The sequence below is a fragment of the Oncorhynchus nerka genome, linkage group LG13 (genome assembly GCF_034236695.1).
Source record: "Oncorhynchus nerka isolate Pitt River linkage group LG13, Oner_Uvic_2.0, whole genome shotgun sequence".
Lineage (NCBI taxonomy): Eukaryota > Metazoa > Chordata > Actinopteri > Salmoniformes > Salmonidae > Oncorhynchus > Oncorhynchus nerka.
The window spans coordinates 17812389-17831934 of NC_088408.1; the positions used below are offsets into that span (position 1 = coordinate 17812389).

Genomic DNA, 19546 nt, shown 5'->3' on the forward strand with positions numbered 1-19546 from the left:
TGAAATCAATAACTAGCTAACATTAGAAAACATTCATATACTGGCCATATCTGAAACGAGCTTAGATAATTTCTTTGATGATACAGCAGTAGCAATACAGGAATATAACATCTACAGAAGAGACAGGAAAGCCTATGGGAGAGGTGTTGCTGTATATGTTCAGAGCCATATTCCTGTAAAATGTTGTTGAAGTGTTGTGATTGAAAGTACACCTGCCTCATATAAACCCAGTTCTTTATGGGTGCTGCTATAGGCCACCAAGTGCTAACAGGCAGTATTTGGATATATGTGTGCAATGCTTGATGATGTGTGTGATGTTAACAGAGAGGTCTATTTTCTAGGTGACCTGAACAAATACTGGTTAGCAAACTAGCTGTCCTTTCAAGAAAAATCTTCTAACTGTGACCAATGCCTGTAACATGACCCAGGATATTAATCAACCAATTACCGTCATACCAATAGTTTTGGATCTGTGACATTCACTTGTATTGATCATATCTTAACTAATGCTGCAGAGTTTTGCTCCTAAGCTAAATCAGTTTCCAAAGGCTGTGGCGACCATAACGTTGTGGCAATAACAAGGAGTCTAAAGTACACTGAACAAAAATATAAATGCAACATGTAGTCTTGGTCCCATGTTTCATGAGCTGAAATAAAAGACACCAGAAATGTTCCATATGCACAAAAATCTTATTTCACTCAAATGATGTGCACAAATTTGAAGTTCTGAAAAACTACCAGTTCTTCCATGGCCTGCATACTCACCAGACATGTCACCCATTGAGCATGTTTGGGATGCTCTGGATCAATGTATAAGACAGTGTGTTCCAGTTCCCGCCAATATTCAGCAACTTTGCACAGCAATTGATGAGGAGTGGGACAACATTCCACATGCCACAATCAACAGCATGGTCAACTCTATGTGAAGGAGATGTGTCACGCTGTATGAAGTCACACCAGATTCTGACTGGTTTTATGATCCAGTCTCCTATCTTTTTTTAAAGGCATCTGTGATCAACAGATGCATATCTGTATTCCCAGTCATGTGAATTTTTTTTCAATTGACTGATTTCCTTATATAATCTGTAACTCAGTCAAATCTTCGAAATTGTTGCATGTTACGTTTATATTTTTGTTCAGTATAATTTAGAAGAGATCATACAAAAAAAAATCATCAGGATTTTATTTAATTTTTTATTTAAAAAATGCATGTTGGTCTGATGTGTATGAGGAAGTGAATCCAGATGCAGCACTGGAAGTATTTGTAAAATTATTCATCAAATCAAATGTATTTATAAAGCCCTTCGTACATCAGCTGATATCTCAAAGGGCTGTACAGAAACCCAGCCTAAAACCCCAAACAGCAAGCAATGCAGGTGTAGAAGCACGGTGGCTAAGAAAAATTCCCTAGAAAGGCCAAAACCTAGGAAGAAACCTAGAGAGGAACCAGGCTATGAGGGGTGGCCAGTCCTCTTCTGGCTGTGCCGGGTGGAGATTATAACAGAACATGGCCAAGATGTTCAAATGTTCATAAATTACCAGCATGGTCAAATAATAATAATTACAGGCAGAACAGTTGAAACTGGAGCAGCAGCACGGCCAGGTGGACTGGGGACAGCAAGGACTCATCATGGCAGGTAGTCCTGAGGCATGGTCCTAGGGCTCAGGTCCTCCGAGAGAGAGAAAGAAAGAGAGAAAGAGAGAATTAGAGAGAGCATACTTAAATTCACACAGGACACCGGATAGGACAGGAGAAGTACTCCAGATATAACAAACTGACCCTAGCCCCCCGACACATAAACTACTGCAGCATAAATACTGGAGGCTGAGACAGGAGGGGTCAAGAGACACTGTGGCCCCATCCGATGATACCTCCGGACAGGGCCAAACAGGAAGGATATAACCCCACCCACTTTTCCAAAGCACAGCCCCCACACCACTAGAGGGATATCTTCAACCACCAACTTACCATCCTGAGACAAGGCCGAGTATAGGCCACAAAGATCTCCGCCATTCACTTTAAGCTACAAGCGCCCGCACTGTTGATTCTGAAGGCCTGAGGGCAGATTTTAGACCCCTGGCAACACATGATGGCTGAATATGATTGGATAAAAGATCTAACATAAAGACCAGCCCTCCAAATCTCAACCTGGGGCTGGAAGCAATGCAACCAAGAGGAAAGCTATGAAATGAAGAGTAGAACTCTTACTCTGGGGAATAATTTAATACATATTTGTGGGAAAATATATTTAAAAATATATATATATTCTGATGATGTTTAGGCCAGCAGAGAAGGCCTTGCTGGCCCTGACGGCCCACCACTGGTAAATTGAGAATGTTGTGACTAAACTTATCAAAAAGCAGAACACATTATATTACCAAAGAAAGATCAATGACATACAACACAATGGGAAAATACTTTGGAGTACCTTAAATGATATAATGGGCAGAATACCCATTTCATCTCCATCAATCATTGAAGTTGTTGGTAATTTATTACAAAACATTTCAATATTGCAAATCATTATTAGCAATAAGTTGAAAAACTCAGAAGTGAAATGACAACATTGAACAGCGAACCATCACATTTTTGTATAAAATATCTAATAATGAAATAGAAGGATTGTTGTGATGATGTTGGTCAAGTTAGTGTGGAAGAGATAGAAAACTAATGTTATCCCTCAATAATGATGAACCACCGGGTATAGACAACCTGAATGGGAAACTATAGAGAACGGTAGCAGACTGTATTACCACCAGGTATAGACAACCTGAATGGGAAACTATAGAGAACGGTAGCAGACTGTATTACCACCAGGTATAGACAACCTGAATGAGAAACTATAGAGAACGGTAGCAGACTGTATTACCACCAGGTATAGACAACCTGAATGAGAAACTATAGAGAACGGTAGCAGACTGTATTACCACCAGGTATAGACAACCTGGATGGGAAACTATAGAGAACGGTAGCAGACTGTATTACCACCAGGTATAGACAACCTGAATGGGAAACTATAAAGAACGGTAGCAGACTGTATTACCACCAGGTATAGACAACCTGAATGGGAAACTATAGAGAACGGTAGCAGACTGTATTACCACCAGGTATAGACAACCTGAATGGGAAACTATAGAGAACGGTAGCAGACTGTATTACCACCAGGTATAGACAACCTGGATGGGAAACTATAGAGAACGGTAGCAGACTGTATTACCACCAGGTATAGACAACCTGGATGGGAAACTATAGAGAACGGTAGCAGACTGTATTACCACCAGGTATAGACAACCTGAATGGGAAACTATAGAGAACGGTAGCAGACTGTATTACCACCAGGTATAGACAACCTGAATGGGAAACTATAGAGAACGGTAGCAGACTGTATTACCACCAGGTATAGACAACCTGAATGGGAAACTATAGAGAACGGTAGCAGACTGTATTACCACCAGGTATAGACAACCTGAATGGGAAACTATAGAGAACGGTAGCAGACTGTATTACCACCCCTATGTGCTAGATCTTTAACTGAAGCCTAATGGAGTGTGTGTCCACAGGTGTAGAAGGAAGCTAAAGTCATTCCACTGCCTAAAAATAGTAAAGCACCCTTTGCTGGCTGTAACAGCCGACCAATCAGTTTTCTGCCTGTTCTTAGTAAACTGATGGAGAGGATCTATTTGTTAACTACTGACTTTCAGCATGCATATAAAGAATGGCACTCAACTTGTACCGCACGGACTCAGATTGACTGATCATTGGTTAAAATAAATGGATGATAAAATGATAGTTGGAGCTGCATAGTTAGATTTCAGTGCAGCCTTTGATGTTATTGATCATACATTGTTATTGATAAAACTGACTTGCTATGGCTTTGTAAGTCGCTCTGGATAAGAGCGTCTGCTAAATGACTTAAATGTAATGTAAATGTAACTGCTTTACATCACCTGCCATCACATGGTTGGAGAGTTATTTATCCAATAGAACCCAGAGAGTGTTCTTCAATGGAAGCTTCTCTAACATCAGATATGTACAGTTTGGCAGTTGCCTTGGGCCATTACTCTTCCCATTTTTTATGTTATTTAATTTTTTACAAATTATTTGATTTGCCACTGGTCTTACATGAAGCTAGAATGACTATGTGTGAGGATGATTCCGAAGCCAGTGAGCTCACTGAAATTCTAAATAAGGAGTTACAGTCCGTTTCAGAATGGGTGATTAATAATTAACTGGTCTTAAACACATCTAAAACTAAAAACATTTTATTTGGTTCTAAACATTCTCTAAGACCTAAACCTCAACTGGAGTTTTATATAAAGGGTGTGACGATTGAGGAAGTTGAGGAAGCTAAACTTCTAGGATTAACATCGGATGGTCAGTTGTCATGGGCAAATCACATTGACCAAAATTGGGGTGGGGTATGTCTGTTATAAAACAATGTTCTGTGTTTTTGACACAAAAATCTACTAGTCACTAGAATCTACTACTCGGTCAGGCTCTGGTCTTGTACCATCTTGATTACTGTCTGGCAATATGGTCAAGTGCAACAAAGACCTAGCAAAGCTGCGGCTGGCTCAAAACGGCAGGGTAGCCTAGTAGTCAGAGCGTTGGACTAGTAACCGGAAGGTTGCAAGTTCAAACCCCTGAGCTGACAAGGTACAAATCTGTCGTTCTGCCCCTGAACAGGCAGTTAACCCACTGTTCCTAGGCCGTCATTGAAAATAAGAATTTGTTCTTAACTGACTTGCCTAGTTAAATAAAGGTAAAATAAAAAATAAAAAAACAGAGCAGTACGCCTAGCCCTTAACTGCACATACAGAACTAACATCAGCAACATGCACACTAGTATTTCCTGGTTGAGGGTTGATGAGAGATTAACTGCTTCTATTCTAGTTTTATGATAAATATTACTGTAATGAAAATTCCAGATTATCTGCATAATCAAATAACATTCAGCTCAGACATCCATACGTACCCCACAAGACATGCCACCAGGGGTCTCTTCACAGTCCCCATGTCCAAAACAATTTCACGGCAATGCAGTTTTATACAGAGCCGTGAGTGCATGGAACTCCCTTCCATCTCCAATTAACAGCTAAATTACCTTGTAAAAAAACGGACAAAAAAAACTCATGGAAGGGTGGGGACTGTGAGGGGGCACACAAACACACACCCACACAGACACATTCTAGCAAACATTATATATTTGCTGTATTGTTTGTATATCGTTGTATTTTAATGTGTGTGACTGTCCTTGTCTATCAGTGTATCAGTGTTTTGTTAGTTGTCATGTTTTGTGTTTTTTGTGGAACCCAGGAAGTGTAGCTGCTGCTTCTGCAAAAGCTAATGGGGATCCAAATAAGTAAATAATACACAAATGCATCAATGCCTCCCCTACTGTCTGTCTGGCTCTCCTCGGTCTCTCATCCACAATGCAACTGGCTGTCTGGCACTCCTCTGTCTCTCAGCCACAATGCAACTGTCTGTCTGGCACTCCTCTGTCTCTCAGCCACAATGCAGCTGTCTGTCTGGCACTCCTCTGTCTCTCAGCCACAATGCAAGTGTCTGTCTGGCACTCCTCTGTCTCTCAGCCACAATGCAAGTGTCTGTCTGGAGGGGAAAATGGAGCAGCGGGTGATCAACAGCCAGCTGGGATTAGAACAGACAGAGTTGGGCATGGTAATGAGTGCTGGGTAAGACTGAGACTATCCCCATGTTCTAGAGACAGGGGAGAAACATAACCAATAATTAAGGGGAGAGTGGGGGGGTGCAGGGGGAACCTCCTTTGTTGTCTGTGCTGAGGCAGAGAAGGGGGTAGTGGAGGGGGAGTTGGGGGGGGTACGTCTCTCTGGTGACAGTGACAAATGCGGCACGATAGGACTGGGGAGCCTCGGGGATCTGATTTACTTCCACAAACAGCATCTCTGCAGTGGCACACACACACACACACACAGACACACACACAGACACACGCACACACACTCTCTCTCTCTCTCTCTCCATAGGGTTCTGTCTCTCTCATCCCCCACCATGCGTCTCTCTCTCTCTCTATAGCTGTGTTTACACCTTGCATCAGCATGTGGACACAGCAGTGGTTCAAACTGTAGAACCCAGCTCCTACATTTGAATAAAAAATTATATTTTATCAAACAAAACTACGCTACATTTTATCTCTGGGACCGTCAGGATGACAAATCAGAGCACGATTATTGAATGTAAGGTCATTGTTTACCTTCAGAGGAGAATGTATCAAACCAGTTGCCGTGATAAAAGTGTTTTGTTGTTGTGCACTCTCCTCAAACAACAGCATGGTCTTTTTTCACTATAATAGCTACTATAAACTGGACAGTGCAGTTAGATTAACAATAATTTAAGCTTTCTGCATATATATGACATGTATATGTCCATGAAATGTTCTTGTTACTTACAACATCATGCTAATCACATCAGCGCACATTAGCTCAACGTCCGAGGCTAACTGCTTTGCCCATGGGAAGAACGGCAGATTTTTACCACCTTGGCAGCTTGGTTGGGCCAGCAACCTTTCAGTTACTGGCCCAACGCTCTTAGCCACTAGGCCACCTGCCACGCGTTCTCCTGTTCCCCCTCCTGGTATTACAGTCTTTGGCCTTACTGTACAATCTTTTCAAATATTTGATTTTGCGCTGGCATTGGATGGCAATACGCTGGAAGAATTTAGGTAGACTTGTTCTCAAATTCGCTTTGTTAAAATCCCCAGCTACAATAACTGCAGCCTCAGAATGTATGGTTTCCAGTTTGCATATAGTCCAGTGAAGTTCCTTGATGATCGTCTTGGTGTCTGCTTGAAGGGGAATGCACGTTAGTTATAGTCACAGCTGTGTACATTCCCCCTCAAGCAGACACCAAGACGGCCATCAAGGAACTTCACTGGACTCTATGCAAACTGGAAACCATACATCCTGAGGCTTTTCAGTGGTATTGTTTTCAAACACGCCCCCATAAAGAAAATGAGAATTAAAAACAGGTTCAGCCCATGGTTCGACCGTGATCTTGCAGAGTTACTCCACCTCAAGAATTGCATTTGGAGAAAGGCTCAGCACACGCATACTCAGGCTGACTGGCTATCATTCAGGCAAATGAGAAATAAGTTCACTCAGGCTATCTGGAAGGCCAAAGTTACATACTTTAAGGAGCAGTTCTCTCTCTGTGCGTCTAACCCCAAGAAGTTCTGGAAAACAGTTAAAGACCTGGAGAATAAACCCTCCTCCCCACAGCTGCCCATGTCCCTTAATGTTTATGATGTGGTTGTTACTGACAAGAACCACATGGCTAAGCTCTTTAATCACCACTTCATTAAGTCAGGATTCCTATTTGACTCAGCCATTCCTCCTTGCCCATCCAAAATGTCGCCATCTCCCACCTCTTCTAACGCAACTATCCCTGATGCCTTTCCCTATTTTTCCCCTGCCCCGCTACAAAGTTTCTCCCTGCAGGAAGTCGCTGAGTCCGAGGTGCTAAAGGAGCTCCTTACCCTTTCTACTAGACGTTGCTGCCCCTATCATCGCAAAGCCTATCTCCAACCTTTTTAACCTGTCTCTCCTTTCTGGGGAGGTTCCCATTGCTTGGAAGCAGCCACAGTTCGTCCTTTATTTAAAGGGGAGATCCTAACTGTTATAGGCCTATTTCTATTTTGCCCTGTTTATCAAAAGTGTTGGAAAAACTTGTCAATAATCAACAGACTGGCTTTCTTGATGTCTATAATATTCTCTCGGGTATGCAATCTGGTTTCCGCTCAGATTATGGATGTGTCACTGCAACCTTAAAGGTCCTCAATGATGTCACCATTGCCCTTGATTCTAAGCAATCTTGTGCTGCTATTTTTATTAACTTGGCCAAAGCTTTTGACACGGTAGACCATTCCATTCTTGTGGGCCGGCTAAGGAGTATTGCTGTCTCTGAAGGGTCTTTGGCCTGGTTTGCTAACTACCTCTCTCCAAGACTGCAGTGTATGAAGTCAGAAAATCTGCTGTCTCAGCCACTGCCTGTCACCAAGGGAGTACCCCAAGGCTCAATCCTAGGCCCCATGCTCTTCTCAATTTACATCAACATCATAGCTCAGGCTGTAGGAAGCTCTCTCATCCATTTATATGCAGATGATACAGTCTTATTCTCAGCTGGCCCTCCCCGGATTTTGTGTTAAATGCTCTGCAACAAAGCTTTCTTAGTGTCCAACAAGCTTTCTCTACTCTTAACCTTGTTCTGAACACCTCCAAAAAAAGGTAATGTGGTTTGGTAAGAAGAATGCCCTTCTTCCCACAGGTGTTATTACTACCTCTGAAGGTTTAGAGCTTGAGGTAGTCACCTCATACTCTCAGCACAGGCTAAAGTAAAAACCTAGACTTGGTTTCCTCTATCGTAATCACTCCTCTTTCACCCCAGCTGCCAAACTAACCTTGATTCAGATGACCATCCTACCCATGCTAGATTACGGAGACATAATTTATAGATCGGCAGGTAAGGGTGCTCTCGAGAGGCTAGATGTTCACATTTGCCACCAATGCTCCTTATAGGACACATCACTGCACTCTATACTATTTTGTAAACTTGTCATCTCTGTATACAAGTTGCAAGACCCACTGGTCGATGCTTATTTATAAAAGCTCGCGTCTCGTGCGCGAGCGTTGCAAAATACATTTAGAAATCTATATTGTTAAATTATTGCACCCACACTGCTCGCGCACGCCAACAAGCGTCTGCGTTGCCAAGGGCTAAAATAGAAGTCAGTTCTATTTGTGAAGCAGATCGCGCTGCAAGTCCTGCCTCTACCATCTCCTCATTGGTTTATAGAAGCAGGTACCCATGTGCCATCTCCTCATTGGTTATACACATGTGGGTGACTGAAAGACGAACGAGGTCGGTGGCGGTAATGCACCTAGTTTATGAAAGTTGGCAATCGCAATATAAAGTCCAGAGAAGAAAAAGCCTGGAAGGAGGAGAGATGACTAGAAACGATTCGGTTGACCATTTTATGTGTGGATTAATTGTCAGAGTAGAGGACCTTGTGCATTTTAAGTAAAATAACAACTCAATGTTTATATCCCAGGGCAAATGATCTAGCAAGTGCAAGATAGCTAGCTAAATTTCCTTAAATGTTTAATGCTTTTTGACCTTTCCTCAAATGAATGTAATTGGATCAGAGTTTGTTATTGATATTTTAACCTGTGTGTTGTGATTGAGTTTGGTGTGGGGGGACAACATACATTTATGCACGATGGCGCAGGATGGTGCACGCGCGCAGCCAGTTTGGGTTCCGTTTTAGGCCTCACTCCCCCCTATCTGAGATATCTACTGCAGCCCTCATTCTCCACATACAACACTGATTCTGCCAGTCACATTCTGTTAAAGGTCCCCAAAGCACAGACATCCCTGGATCGCTCCTCTTTTCAGTTTGCTGCAGCTAGCGACTGGAACGAGCTCCAACAAACACTCAAACTAGACAGTTTTATTTGAATCTCTTCGTTCAAAGACTCAAACATGGACACTCTTACCAACAGTTGTGGCTGCTTCACATGACGTATTGTTGTCTCTTTTCCTTTGTGCTGTTGACTTTACCCAATAATGTTTGCACCATGTTTTTGTGCTGCTACCATGTGTTGCTACCATGTTGTTGTCATGTTGTGTTGCTACCATGCTGTGTTGTCATGTTTTGCTGTTATGTTGTTGTCTTAAGTCTCTCTTTATGTAGTGTTGTGTCTCTCTTGTTGTAATGTGTGTTTTGTCCTTTATCTATATTGCATTTTGAATTTCTTTTAAATCTCAGGCCTCTGTCCCCGCAGGAGGCCTTTTGCCTTTTGGTAGGCCCGTCGTTGTTAATAAGAATTTGTTCTTAACTGGACTTGCCTAGTTTAATAAAAGTTAAATAAAAAAAAGGGTGCATTTATTGTAGCTGGGGATCTTAACAAAGCAAATTTGAGAACAAGTCTACCTAAATTATTCCAGCATATTGGTTGCGCTACGCGCATGCGTAACACCCTCGGCCACTGCTACTCTAACTTCCACGATGCATACAAAGCCCTCCCCAGCCCTCCCTTCGGCAAATCCGACCACGACGCCATCTTGCTCCTTCCGTCTTATAGACAAAAACCCAAAGAGCATGTACCAGTGACGAGAACCATTCAACACTGGCCTGACCAATCGGAAGTCACTCTTAAAAAAAAAATGTATCACACGGACTGGAATATGTTCCGGTCAGGCTCAGAGAACAACATCAACCTATACTCTGACTCGGTGAGTGCGTTCATAAAGAAGTGCATTGGAGATGTTGTACCCACTGTGACTATTAAAACCTACCCTAACCAGAACCATGGATTCGTGGCGGCATTCACGCAAAACTGAAAGCGTGAATCACCGCATTTAGCAGCATATCGATTGTGCTACCAGGGCTGGTAAAACCCTGGATCATTGTTATTCTAACTTCCTCCCCAACCCTCCTTTCGGGAAAAGCTGACCACGACTCCATTTTTTTGCTTCCTGCCTATAGACAGAGAGTAAAAACAGGAAGCTCCAGCGCTCAGGTCTGTTCAACGCTGGTCCGAACAATCTGATTCCATTCCTTGATTCCATTTCTTCAATATTGCTTCGATGATGTGGATTGGGATATGTTCCGCATTGCGTCAAACAACAACATTGACGAATACGCTGATTCGGTGAGTTGGTTTATTAGGAAGTGCATCGGCGATGTCGTACCCACAGAAACTATTAAAACATTCCCAAACTAGAAACAGTGGATTGATGGCAGCATTCGCGTGAAACTGAAAGCGCGAACCATTGCTTTTAATCAGGGCAAGGTGACCGGAAACATGACCGAATACAAACAGTGTAGCTATTCCCTCCGCAAGGCAATCAAACAAGCTAAGCGTCAGTATAGAGACAAAGTAGAGTCGCAATTCAACGGCTCAGACACAAGAGGTATGTGGCAGGGTCTACAGTCAATCACTGATTACAAAAAGAAAACCAGCCCCGTCGTGGACCAGGATGTCTTGCTCCCAGACAGACTAAACAACTTCTTTGCTCGCTTTGAGGACAATACAGTGCCACTGACACGGCCCGCTACCAAAACCTGCGGACTCTCCTTCACTGCAGACGACGTGAGTAAAACATTTAAACGTGTTTACCCTCGCAAGGATGTAGGCCCAGGCGGCATCCCCAGCCGCGTCCTCAGAGCATGCGCAGACCAGGTGGCTGGTGTGTTTACGGACAGATTCAATCAATCCTTATCCCAGTCTGCTGTTCCCACATGCTTTATGAAGGCCACCATTGTTCCTCTTCCCAAGAAAGCTAAGGTAACTGAACTAAACGACTACCGCCCCGTAGCACTCACTTCCGTCATCATGAAGTGCTTTGAGAGACTAGTCAAGGACCATATCACCTCCACCCTACCTGACACCCTAGACCCACTCCAATTTGCTTACCGCCCCAATAGGTCCACAGACAAAGCAATCGCAACCACACTGCACACTGCCCTAACACATCTGGACAAGAGGAATACCTATGTGAGAATGCTGTTCATCGACTACAGCTCAGCATTTAACACCATAGTACCCTCCAAACTCGTTATCAAGCTCGAGACCCTGGGTCTCGACCCCGCCCTGTGTAACTGGGTACTGGACTTCCTGACGGGCCTCCCCCAGGTGGTGAGGGTAGGTAACAACATCTCCACCCCGCTGATCCTCAACACTGGGGCCCCACAAGGGTGCGTTCTGAGCCCTCTCCTGTACTCCCTGTTCACCCACGACTGTGTGGCCATGCACGCCTCCAACTCAATCATGCGGATTGACTACGGCTGCAAAACCAGAACCTATAGAGGAGGGTCTGGGTGGGCATTTCTCCGCGGTGGCGGCTCTGGTGAGGGACGTAGACCCCGCTCCACCTCTGGCTTGGGACCCTTGTAGCGGGCCCCGGACTGGGCACCCTCGTAGCGGGCCCCGGACTGGACAACCTCGTAGCGGGCCCCGGACTGGGCAACCTCGTAGCGGGCCCCGGAATGGGCACCCTCGTAGCAGGCCCCGGACTGGGCAACCTCGTGGCGGGCCCCGGACTGGGCAACCTCGTAGCAGGCCCCGGAATGGGCACCCTCGTAGCGGACCCTGGACTGGGCACCCTCGTTGTACGCAGAGCCGGCACAGGATACCCTGGGCCGAAACGTCGCACCGGAGACCAAACATGCTGAGCTGGCAAAATCCGCCCTGGCTGGATGCCCACTCTCGCATGGCACTTGCGGGGGGCTGGCATACAGCGCTCTGGGCTATGAGCGCACACTGGAGACACCGTGCGCTTTACCGCATAACACAGTGCCTGACCAGTACCACGCTGCTTCCGGTAAGCACGGGGAGTTGGCTCAGGTCTATCGCCTGACTCCGCCAATCTCCCCGTGTGCCCCCGCCAAAACATTTTTTGGGGCTGCCTCTCGTGCCTGCTGCACTGCCTTGCCTCATATCTCCGCCTCTCAGCTTTAGCTGTCTCCAGTTCTTCTTTCAGGTGGCGATATTCCCCAGCCTGTCTCCAAAACACTTAACAGAAATTAACTACTCACAAAAACCCTGTGGGAAAAAGCTACCTAAGTATGGTTCCCAATCAGAGACAACGATAGACAGCTGTCCCTGATTGAGAACCATACCCGGCCAAAACAAAGAAATACAAAACCATAGAAAAAAGAACATAGAATGCCCACCCAAATCACACCCTGACCAAACCAAAATAGAGACATAATAAGCTCTAAGGTCAGGGCGTGACACACAGTGGTTGCATTAAGGAGAAGTATATTTTTAATTCTATGTTCAACACTTGTATCTTTTATCAACGTTTATGATGAGTATTTCTGTAAATTGATGTGGCTCTCTGCAAAATCACCGGATGTTTTGTAGGCAAAACATTACTGAACATAACACGCCAAATAAAACTATGATTTTTGGATATAAATATGAACTTTATCGAACAAAACATACATGTATTGTGTAACATGAAGCCCTATGAGTGCCATCTGATGAGGATCATCAAAGGTTAGTGATTCATTTTATCTCTATTTCTGCTTTTTGTGACTCCTCTTTGGCTGGAAAATGGCTGTATGCTTTTTAGTGACAAGGCGCTGACATAACATAATCGCATGGTGTGCTTTCGCAGTAAAGCCTTTTTGAAATCGGACACTGTGGCTGGATTAACAAGAAGTCTATATTTAAAAAGGTGTGTAATACTTGTATGTTTGATGAATTTTAATTATAAGATTTCTGTTATTTGAATTTGGCGCCCTGCACTTTCACTGGCTGTTGTCAAATCAATCCCGTTAATTGGATTTGGGCTATAAGATGTTTTGAGGAAAGAAATTGCACAAATGTACTTTTACAAGGCACACCTGTTGAAATTGAAATGCATTCCAGGTGACCAGCTCATGAAGCCGGTTGAGAAATGCCAAGAGTGTGCAAAGCTATCATCAAGGCAAAGGGTGGCTACTTTAAAGAATCTCAAATATAAATTATCTCTTGACCATCATTCTACAATAGTCAAAATAAAGAATAACCCTTGAATGAGTAGGTGTTTCCAAACTTTTGACTGTTACTGTACATCCTTTCTATTGGACTGAGGCATTCGACCACACTGTCACTATACAGTTGGTTTCTAATGAAGACCATGATCTTAATTCTGGAGGAATTGTGGAGGTATCGTTGTCCATAAATACTACTTCAACTACAGGTGTGATTTTTTTTTGAGGGTGGGACAACTGTTACGTTAGTGAAACGTATACACTTCGTTGTCAGGATTAGTTTACTCTTCAAGGATACCATACAAGGTGCTTCTTCGACTACCTTCGGAGGTGGTCAGGAAGATCTAATCACAATCAGATCGCAATGCGTCTTTTGATTGTCTACACCTGTCGACAAATGTGGGAGCAATCAGAATTTGGGCAAAATCAGGACAGCAGACACTTGTTAGAATCAGGTTTAAACTGGGCTTTTGTGTAGCCCAGTGGAATGCAGCAGCCCCCTTGGTTACCACAGCCAAATAGCCAAAGAGAGGAGCCCTTATCAGCCATGGGAATGAGGGGGAATTAATTAACACAGACAGATGATGATGAAGCAGGGAGAGGGGAGCATTACTCATACATACACAGCCAGACAGTGATCATGGTGGTTATAAGGAAGAGAGACAGAGAGATAGAGAGATAGAGAGAACGAGAGAGACAGAGAGAGAAACAGAGGCATTCTAGGGCACTCTATGCCATCAAAAGGAACATAAAATTTGACATACCAATTAGGATCTGGCTAAAAATACTTGAATCAGTTATAGAACCCATTGTCCTTCATTCAATTCAATTCAAGGGGCTTTATTGGCATGGGAAACATATGTTAACATTGGCAAAGCAAGTGAAATAGATAATATACAAAAGTGAAATAAACAATAAAAAGGAACAATGAACACTACACTCACAGAAGTTTCAAAAGAATAAAGACATTACAAATGTCACATTATGTATATATACAGTGTTGTAACAATGTGCAAATGGTTAAAGTACAAAAGGGAGAAAAAAAGGGTTGTATTTACAATGGTGTCTTCAGTTGTTGACCTTTTCTTGTGGCAACAGGTCACAAATCTTGCTGCTGTGATGGCACACTGTGGTATTTCACCCAGTAGATATGGGAGTTGATCAAAATTGGGTTTGTTTTCGAATTCTTTGTGGATCTGTGTAATCTGAGGGAAATATGTGTCTCTAATATGGTCATACATTTGGCAGGAGATTAGGAAGTGCAGCTCAGTTTCCACCTCATTTTGTGGGCAGTGTGCACGTAGCCTATCTTCTCTTGAGAGCCAGGTCGCCTACTGCGGCCTTTCTCAGTAGCAAGGCTATATTCACTGAGTCTGTACATAGTCAAAGCTTTCCTTATGTTTGGGTCAGTCACTGTGGTCAGGTATTCTGCCACTGTGTCCTCTCTGTTTAGGGTAAATTAGCATTCTAGTTTGCTCTGTTTTTTTGTCAAGTATTTATCTTTTTGTTTTGTCATGAGAAAACAAAAAGATAAATACTTGAGAAAATAACACAGAGCCCCAGGACCAGCTTGCTTAGGGGACTCTTCTCCGGGTTCATCTTTCTGTAGATGATGGCTTTGTTATGGAAGGTTTGGGGATCGCTTCCTTTTCAGTGGTTGTAGAATTTAATGTCTCTTTTCTGGATTTTGATAAATAGCGGGTATCGGCCTAATTCTGCTCGGCATGCATTATTTGGTGTTCTACGTTAAACACAGAGGATATTTTTGCAGGATTCTGCATGCGGAGTCTCAATTTGGCGTTTGGAATTCTTGGTTGGTGAGCGGACCCCAGACCTCACAACCATAAAGGGCAATGGGTTCTATAACTGATTCAAGTATTCTTAGCCAGATCCTAATTGGTATGTCGAATTTTATGTTACTTTTGATGGCAAAGAATGCCCTTCTTGCCTTGTCTCTCAGATCGTTCACAGCTTTGTGGAAGTTACCTGTGGCGCTGATGTTTAGGCCAAGGTATGTATAGTTTTTTGTGTGCTCTAGGGCAACGGTGTCTATGTGGAATTTGTATTTGTGGTCCTGACAACTGGACCTTTTTTGGAACTACCATTATTTTGGTCTTACTGAGATTTACTGTCAGGGCCCAGGTCTGGCAGAATCTGGGCAGAAGATCTAGGTGCTTGTTACGTCTGTTGTTAGAAGGAGACCAAGGTGCAGCGTGTTATGCGTACATTATACTTTTATTGTAAATGACACCAAAAAACAACAAACTGCAAAACGAATGTAAAGCTATTGGCAGTGCAGAAAGCAACTACACACAAACAAGATCCCACAACTGAAGGTGGGAAAAAGGGCTGCCTAAGTTTGATCCCCAATCAGAGACAACGATAGACGGCTGCCTCTGATTGGGAACCATACAAAGAAATAGATAAACTATGGGGACCAACAAAGAAATAGACAAACTAGAATGCCCACCCAAATCACACCCTGACCTAAACAAATAGAGAAATAAAAAGGCTCTCTAAGGTCAGGGCGTGACAGTGCTGCTGTAGGTCCTCCTTGGTTGGTGACAGAAGCACCAGATCATCAGCAAACAGTTGACATTCTATTAGGGTGAGGCCTGGTGCTGCAGACTTTTCTAGTGCCCTCGCCAGTTCGTTGATTTATATGTTGAAGAGGGGGCTTAAGCTGCATCCCTGTCTCACCCCACGGCCCTGTGGGAAGAAATGTGTGTTTTTTGCCTATTTTAACAGCACACTTGTTGTTTGTGTACATGGATTTTATAATGTCGTATGTTTTTCCCCCAACACCACTTTCCATTAATTTGTATAGCAGACCCTCGTGCCAAATTGAGTTGAAGGCTTTTTATATCAGAAAAGCATGAGAAGACTTTGCCTTTGTTTTGGTTTGTTTGTCAATTAGGGTGTGCAGGGTGAATACGTGGTCTGTCATACGATAATTTGGTAAAAAGCCAATTTGACATTTGCTCAGTACATTGTTTTCACTGAGGAAATGTACGAGTCTGCTGTTAATGATAATGCGGGGGATTTTCCCAAGGTTGCTGTTGACGCATATCCCACGGTAGCTACTGGGGTCAACTTTGTCTCCACTTTTGTGGATTGGGGTGATCAGTCCTTGGTTTCCAAATATTAGGGAAGATGCCAGAGCTAAGGATGATGTTAAAGATCTCCATTTTGGATAGATAATTCTTTGTGTTATTGTTTGTTTAGTGTTTTCCAATTTTCCCAGAAGTGGTTCAAGTCTATGGATTCTTCAATTACATTGAGCTGATTTCTGATGTGCTGTTCTATCTATCTATCTATCTATCTATCTATCTATCTATCTATCTATCTATCTATCTATCTATCTATCTGTCTGTCTGTCTGTCTGTCTGTCTGTCTGTCTGTCTGTCTGTCTGTCTGTCTGTCTGTCTGTCTGTCTGTCTGTCTGTCTGTCTGTCTGCCTGCCAGCCAGCCAGCCAGCCAGCCAGCCAGCCAGCCAGCCATTCATACCGTTACTGACTGACTGACAGACAGACAAGTCAGACAGATGAGCAGAGAGACAAACAGATGAGTGGAGGATAGGAGGAGATGTGTGTATATGGTTGTGTTGAGGCTCAGCTCCCCCTGTCTGCAGCTCTCCAGTCTCCCACTACCAAAGGTCTCATGAAGAGAGTCAGAGGAGGAGAAAGAGAAAGAAAAGGAGACAGGGGTAGGTAGGGAGGCAGAAAGAAAGAGGTAGGTAGGGAGACAGAAAGAAAGAGGTAGGTAGGGAGACAGAAAGAAAGAGGTAGGCAGGGAGACGAGAGGGAGACAGAGAGAGAGGGAGACAGAGAGAGAAAGAGAGAAAGAGACAGAGGGAGAGAAAGAGATAGAGAGAAAGAGACCAAGAGAGAGAGAGAGCGAGAGTGACAAAGACAGACAGGCAGAGACAGACAGAGAGAGGCGAATGAAAGAGAGAGATGCATTAGAGATGAGAAATTCTGCACAACCTCCCCGCTGCCTCGGTGCTCTGTTTTCAGAGCAGCAGTCAATCCTACCGTGTAGCCAGCTCCAAAATTAGCCACAGAGGTGGTCTCCTAACAACCGTCCCTCCTCCCCTCCTCTATCTCTCCCTCCCTCCATCCCTTCACAAACACACAAACAAGCGTCACTCTGCATTCCTTTATCCATTTCCAGCAATCAGTCATGAGTGAGCTCAGGACAGGGAAAGAGAGGGAGGTAGAAAGAGAGGAGAGGAAAGAGAGCCAGAGAGAAAGAAAAAGAGGAGCTCTTGTATCCTGATGAGGTTGGTTTGTAGGCTATGGCGGTGTGACCTAGTTAAAGGAGTCTCCAGGCTGTGAGAAGAACCTATAGCATCGGCGCTCTGCTCTGCTATGTCTATATGTTGTTAAGGACAAGCCCCAGACAGAAGCCAGCGTCAATAGATACACATCACAGACACAGCTCTCTCTCTCTCTCTTCCACTTTAGTCATGAATGAAAAGAGCTGACCTGGAGATTAAAAGAGATGAGACCTTGTCTAAAAACATACACACAAGCACAAAGGCTAAAGAGTTCGTGTGTGTGTGTGTGTGTGTGTGTGTGTGTGTGTGTGTGTGTGTGTGTGTGTGTGTGTGTGTGTGTGTGTGTGTGTGTGTGTGTTCTTGTATGTGTTTGTGTGTGTGTGAATTACACCATAACGTTGCCTAATAATAAAGACATTTTTAAATGGTACAAATGTATTACCTTTTAATGTGGCATGAACACAACCAGTCATGATATTTGAATCTGATTCTCAAACAAATCACTTCAAAAAGTAGGCTACATGTGCATGTTCATCCACTCCAAAATAATTCCACCATCAAAACTGCATGTACTCGCACCATTTGATGAACGGAAACAGACATCAAAAAGTGTGACTAGGCCTACATTAATTATGCCTACATTAATTATGCCTACATTAATTGATGTGTCTTGCTGACAAATGGACCTTTTTCGTTGGCTGAAAAGTCAGGACACTTGAAATGGGGCGGAAACGTTTTCTGAAAAAGGTGGGCAAACGGTGTTTACTTGTATTTACCTTCCACTCTGCCTACACCACTGCCAGTACCCTACCCTCTCAGCCGAGGCAATTCTGGTCACATGAACACACGAATAATAGGTAGCCTACAGGCAATATAATACATGTTTTACACCCTAGTCCATGAGTGGTCCATAATTCATGAGTTAATGCTTAGAGTCTTTACAGATCGTGTGACATAAAACACTACCTTCCTTTCCTTACATTAATGACATTCATGACAGTTTTAGTTGTCATTATTAAGCACGTAACAATTGAATTAGAATATTGAAGTTAAACCCTGTAGGAGTCCTGGATCTGGGAGATCTCAGGAAATTCAGTGTATGTGGTATATATACTATACCTACGTAACATGTGATGATGTTTCACCGTGAAAACAGTTCTCATGGGCACACAAATCCAAAAGAATGGCCTACTGGTGTTCTCTGTACCGTCCATAGCCAGCAGGCAGGCCTACTGGTGTTCTCTGTACCATCCATAGCCAGCAGGCAGGCCTACTGGTGTTCTCTGTACCATCCATAGCCAGCAGGCAGGCCTACTGGTGTTCTCTGTACCGTCCATAGCCAACAGGCAGGCCTACTGGTGTTCTCTGTACCGTCCATAGCCAGCAGGCAGGCCTACTGGTGTTCTCTGTACCGTCCATAGCCAGCAGGCAGGTCTACTGGTGTTCTCTGTACCATCCATAGCCAGCAGGCAGGCCTACTCGTGTTCTCTGTACCGTCCATAGCCAACAGGCAGGCCTACTGGTGTTCTCTGTACCGTCCATAGTCAGCAGTCAGGCCTACTGGTGTTCTCTGTACCGTCCATAGTCAGCAGTCAGGCCTACTGGTGTTCTCTGTACTGTCCATAGCCAGAAGGCAGGCCTACTGGTGTTCTCTGTACTGTCCATAGCCAGAAGGCAGGCCTACTGGTGTTCTCTGTACCATCCATAGCCAGCAGGCAGGCCTACTGGTGTTCTCTGTACCATCCAT

General features: G+C 43.9%; 1 protein-coding gene across 1 annotated transcript in view; it reads right to left on the bottom strand.

The window, feature by feature from the left end:
• Positions 1 to 5017, bottom strand: part of LOC115122210 (myelin transcription factor 1-like protein) — a 118984-nt gene extending 113967 nt beyond the window's left edge. Inside the window, exon 1 of the mRNA XM_065026958.1 lies at positions 4977 to 5017. Coding sequence (XP_064883030.1) covers positions 4977 to 5017 — 41 coding nt within the window. The remainder of the gene's footprint in view (positions 1 to 4976) is intronic.
• Between the last annotated feature and the right edge of the window lie 14529 nt (positions 5018 to 19546).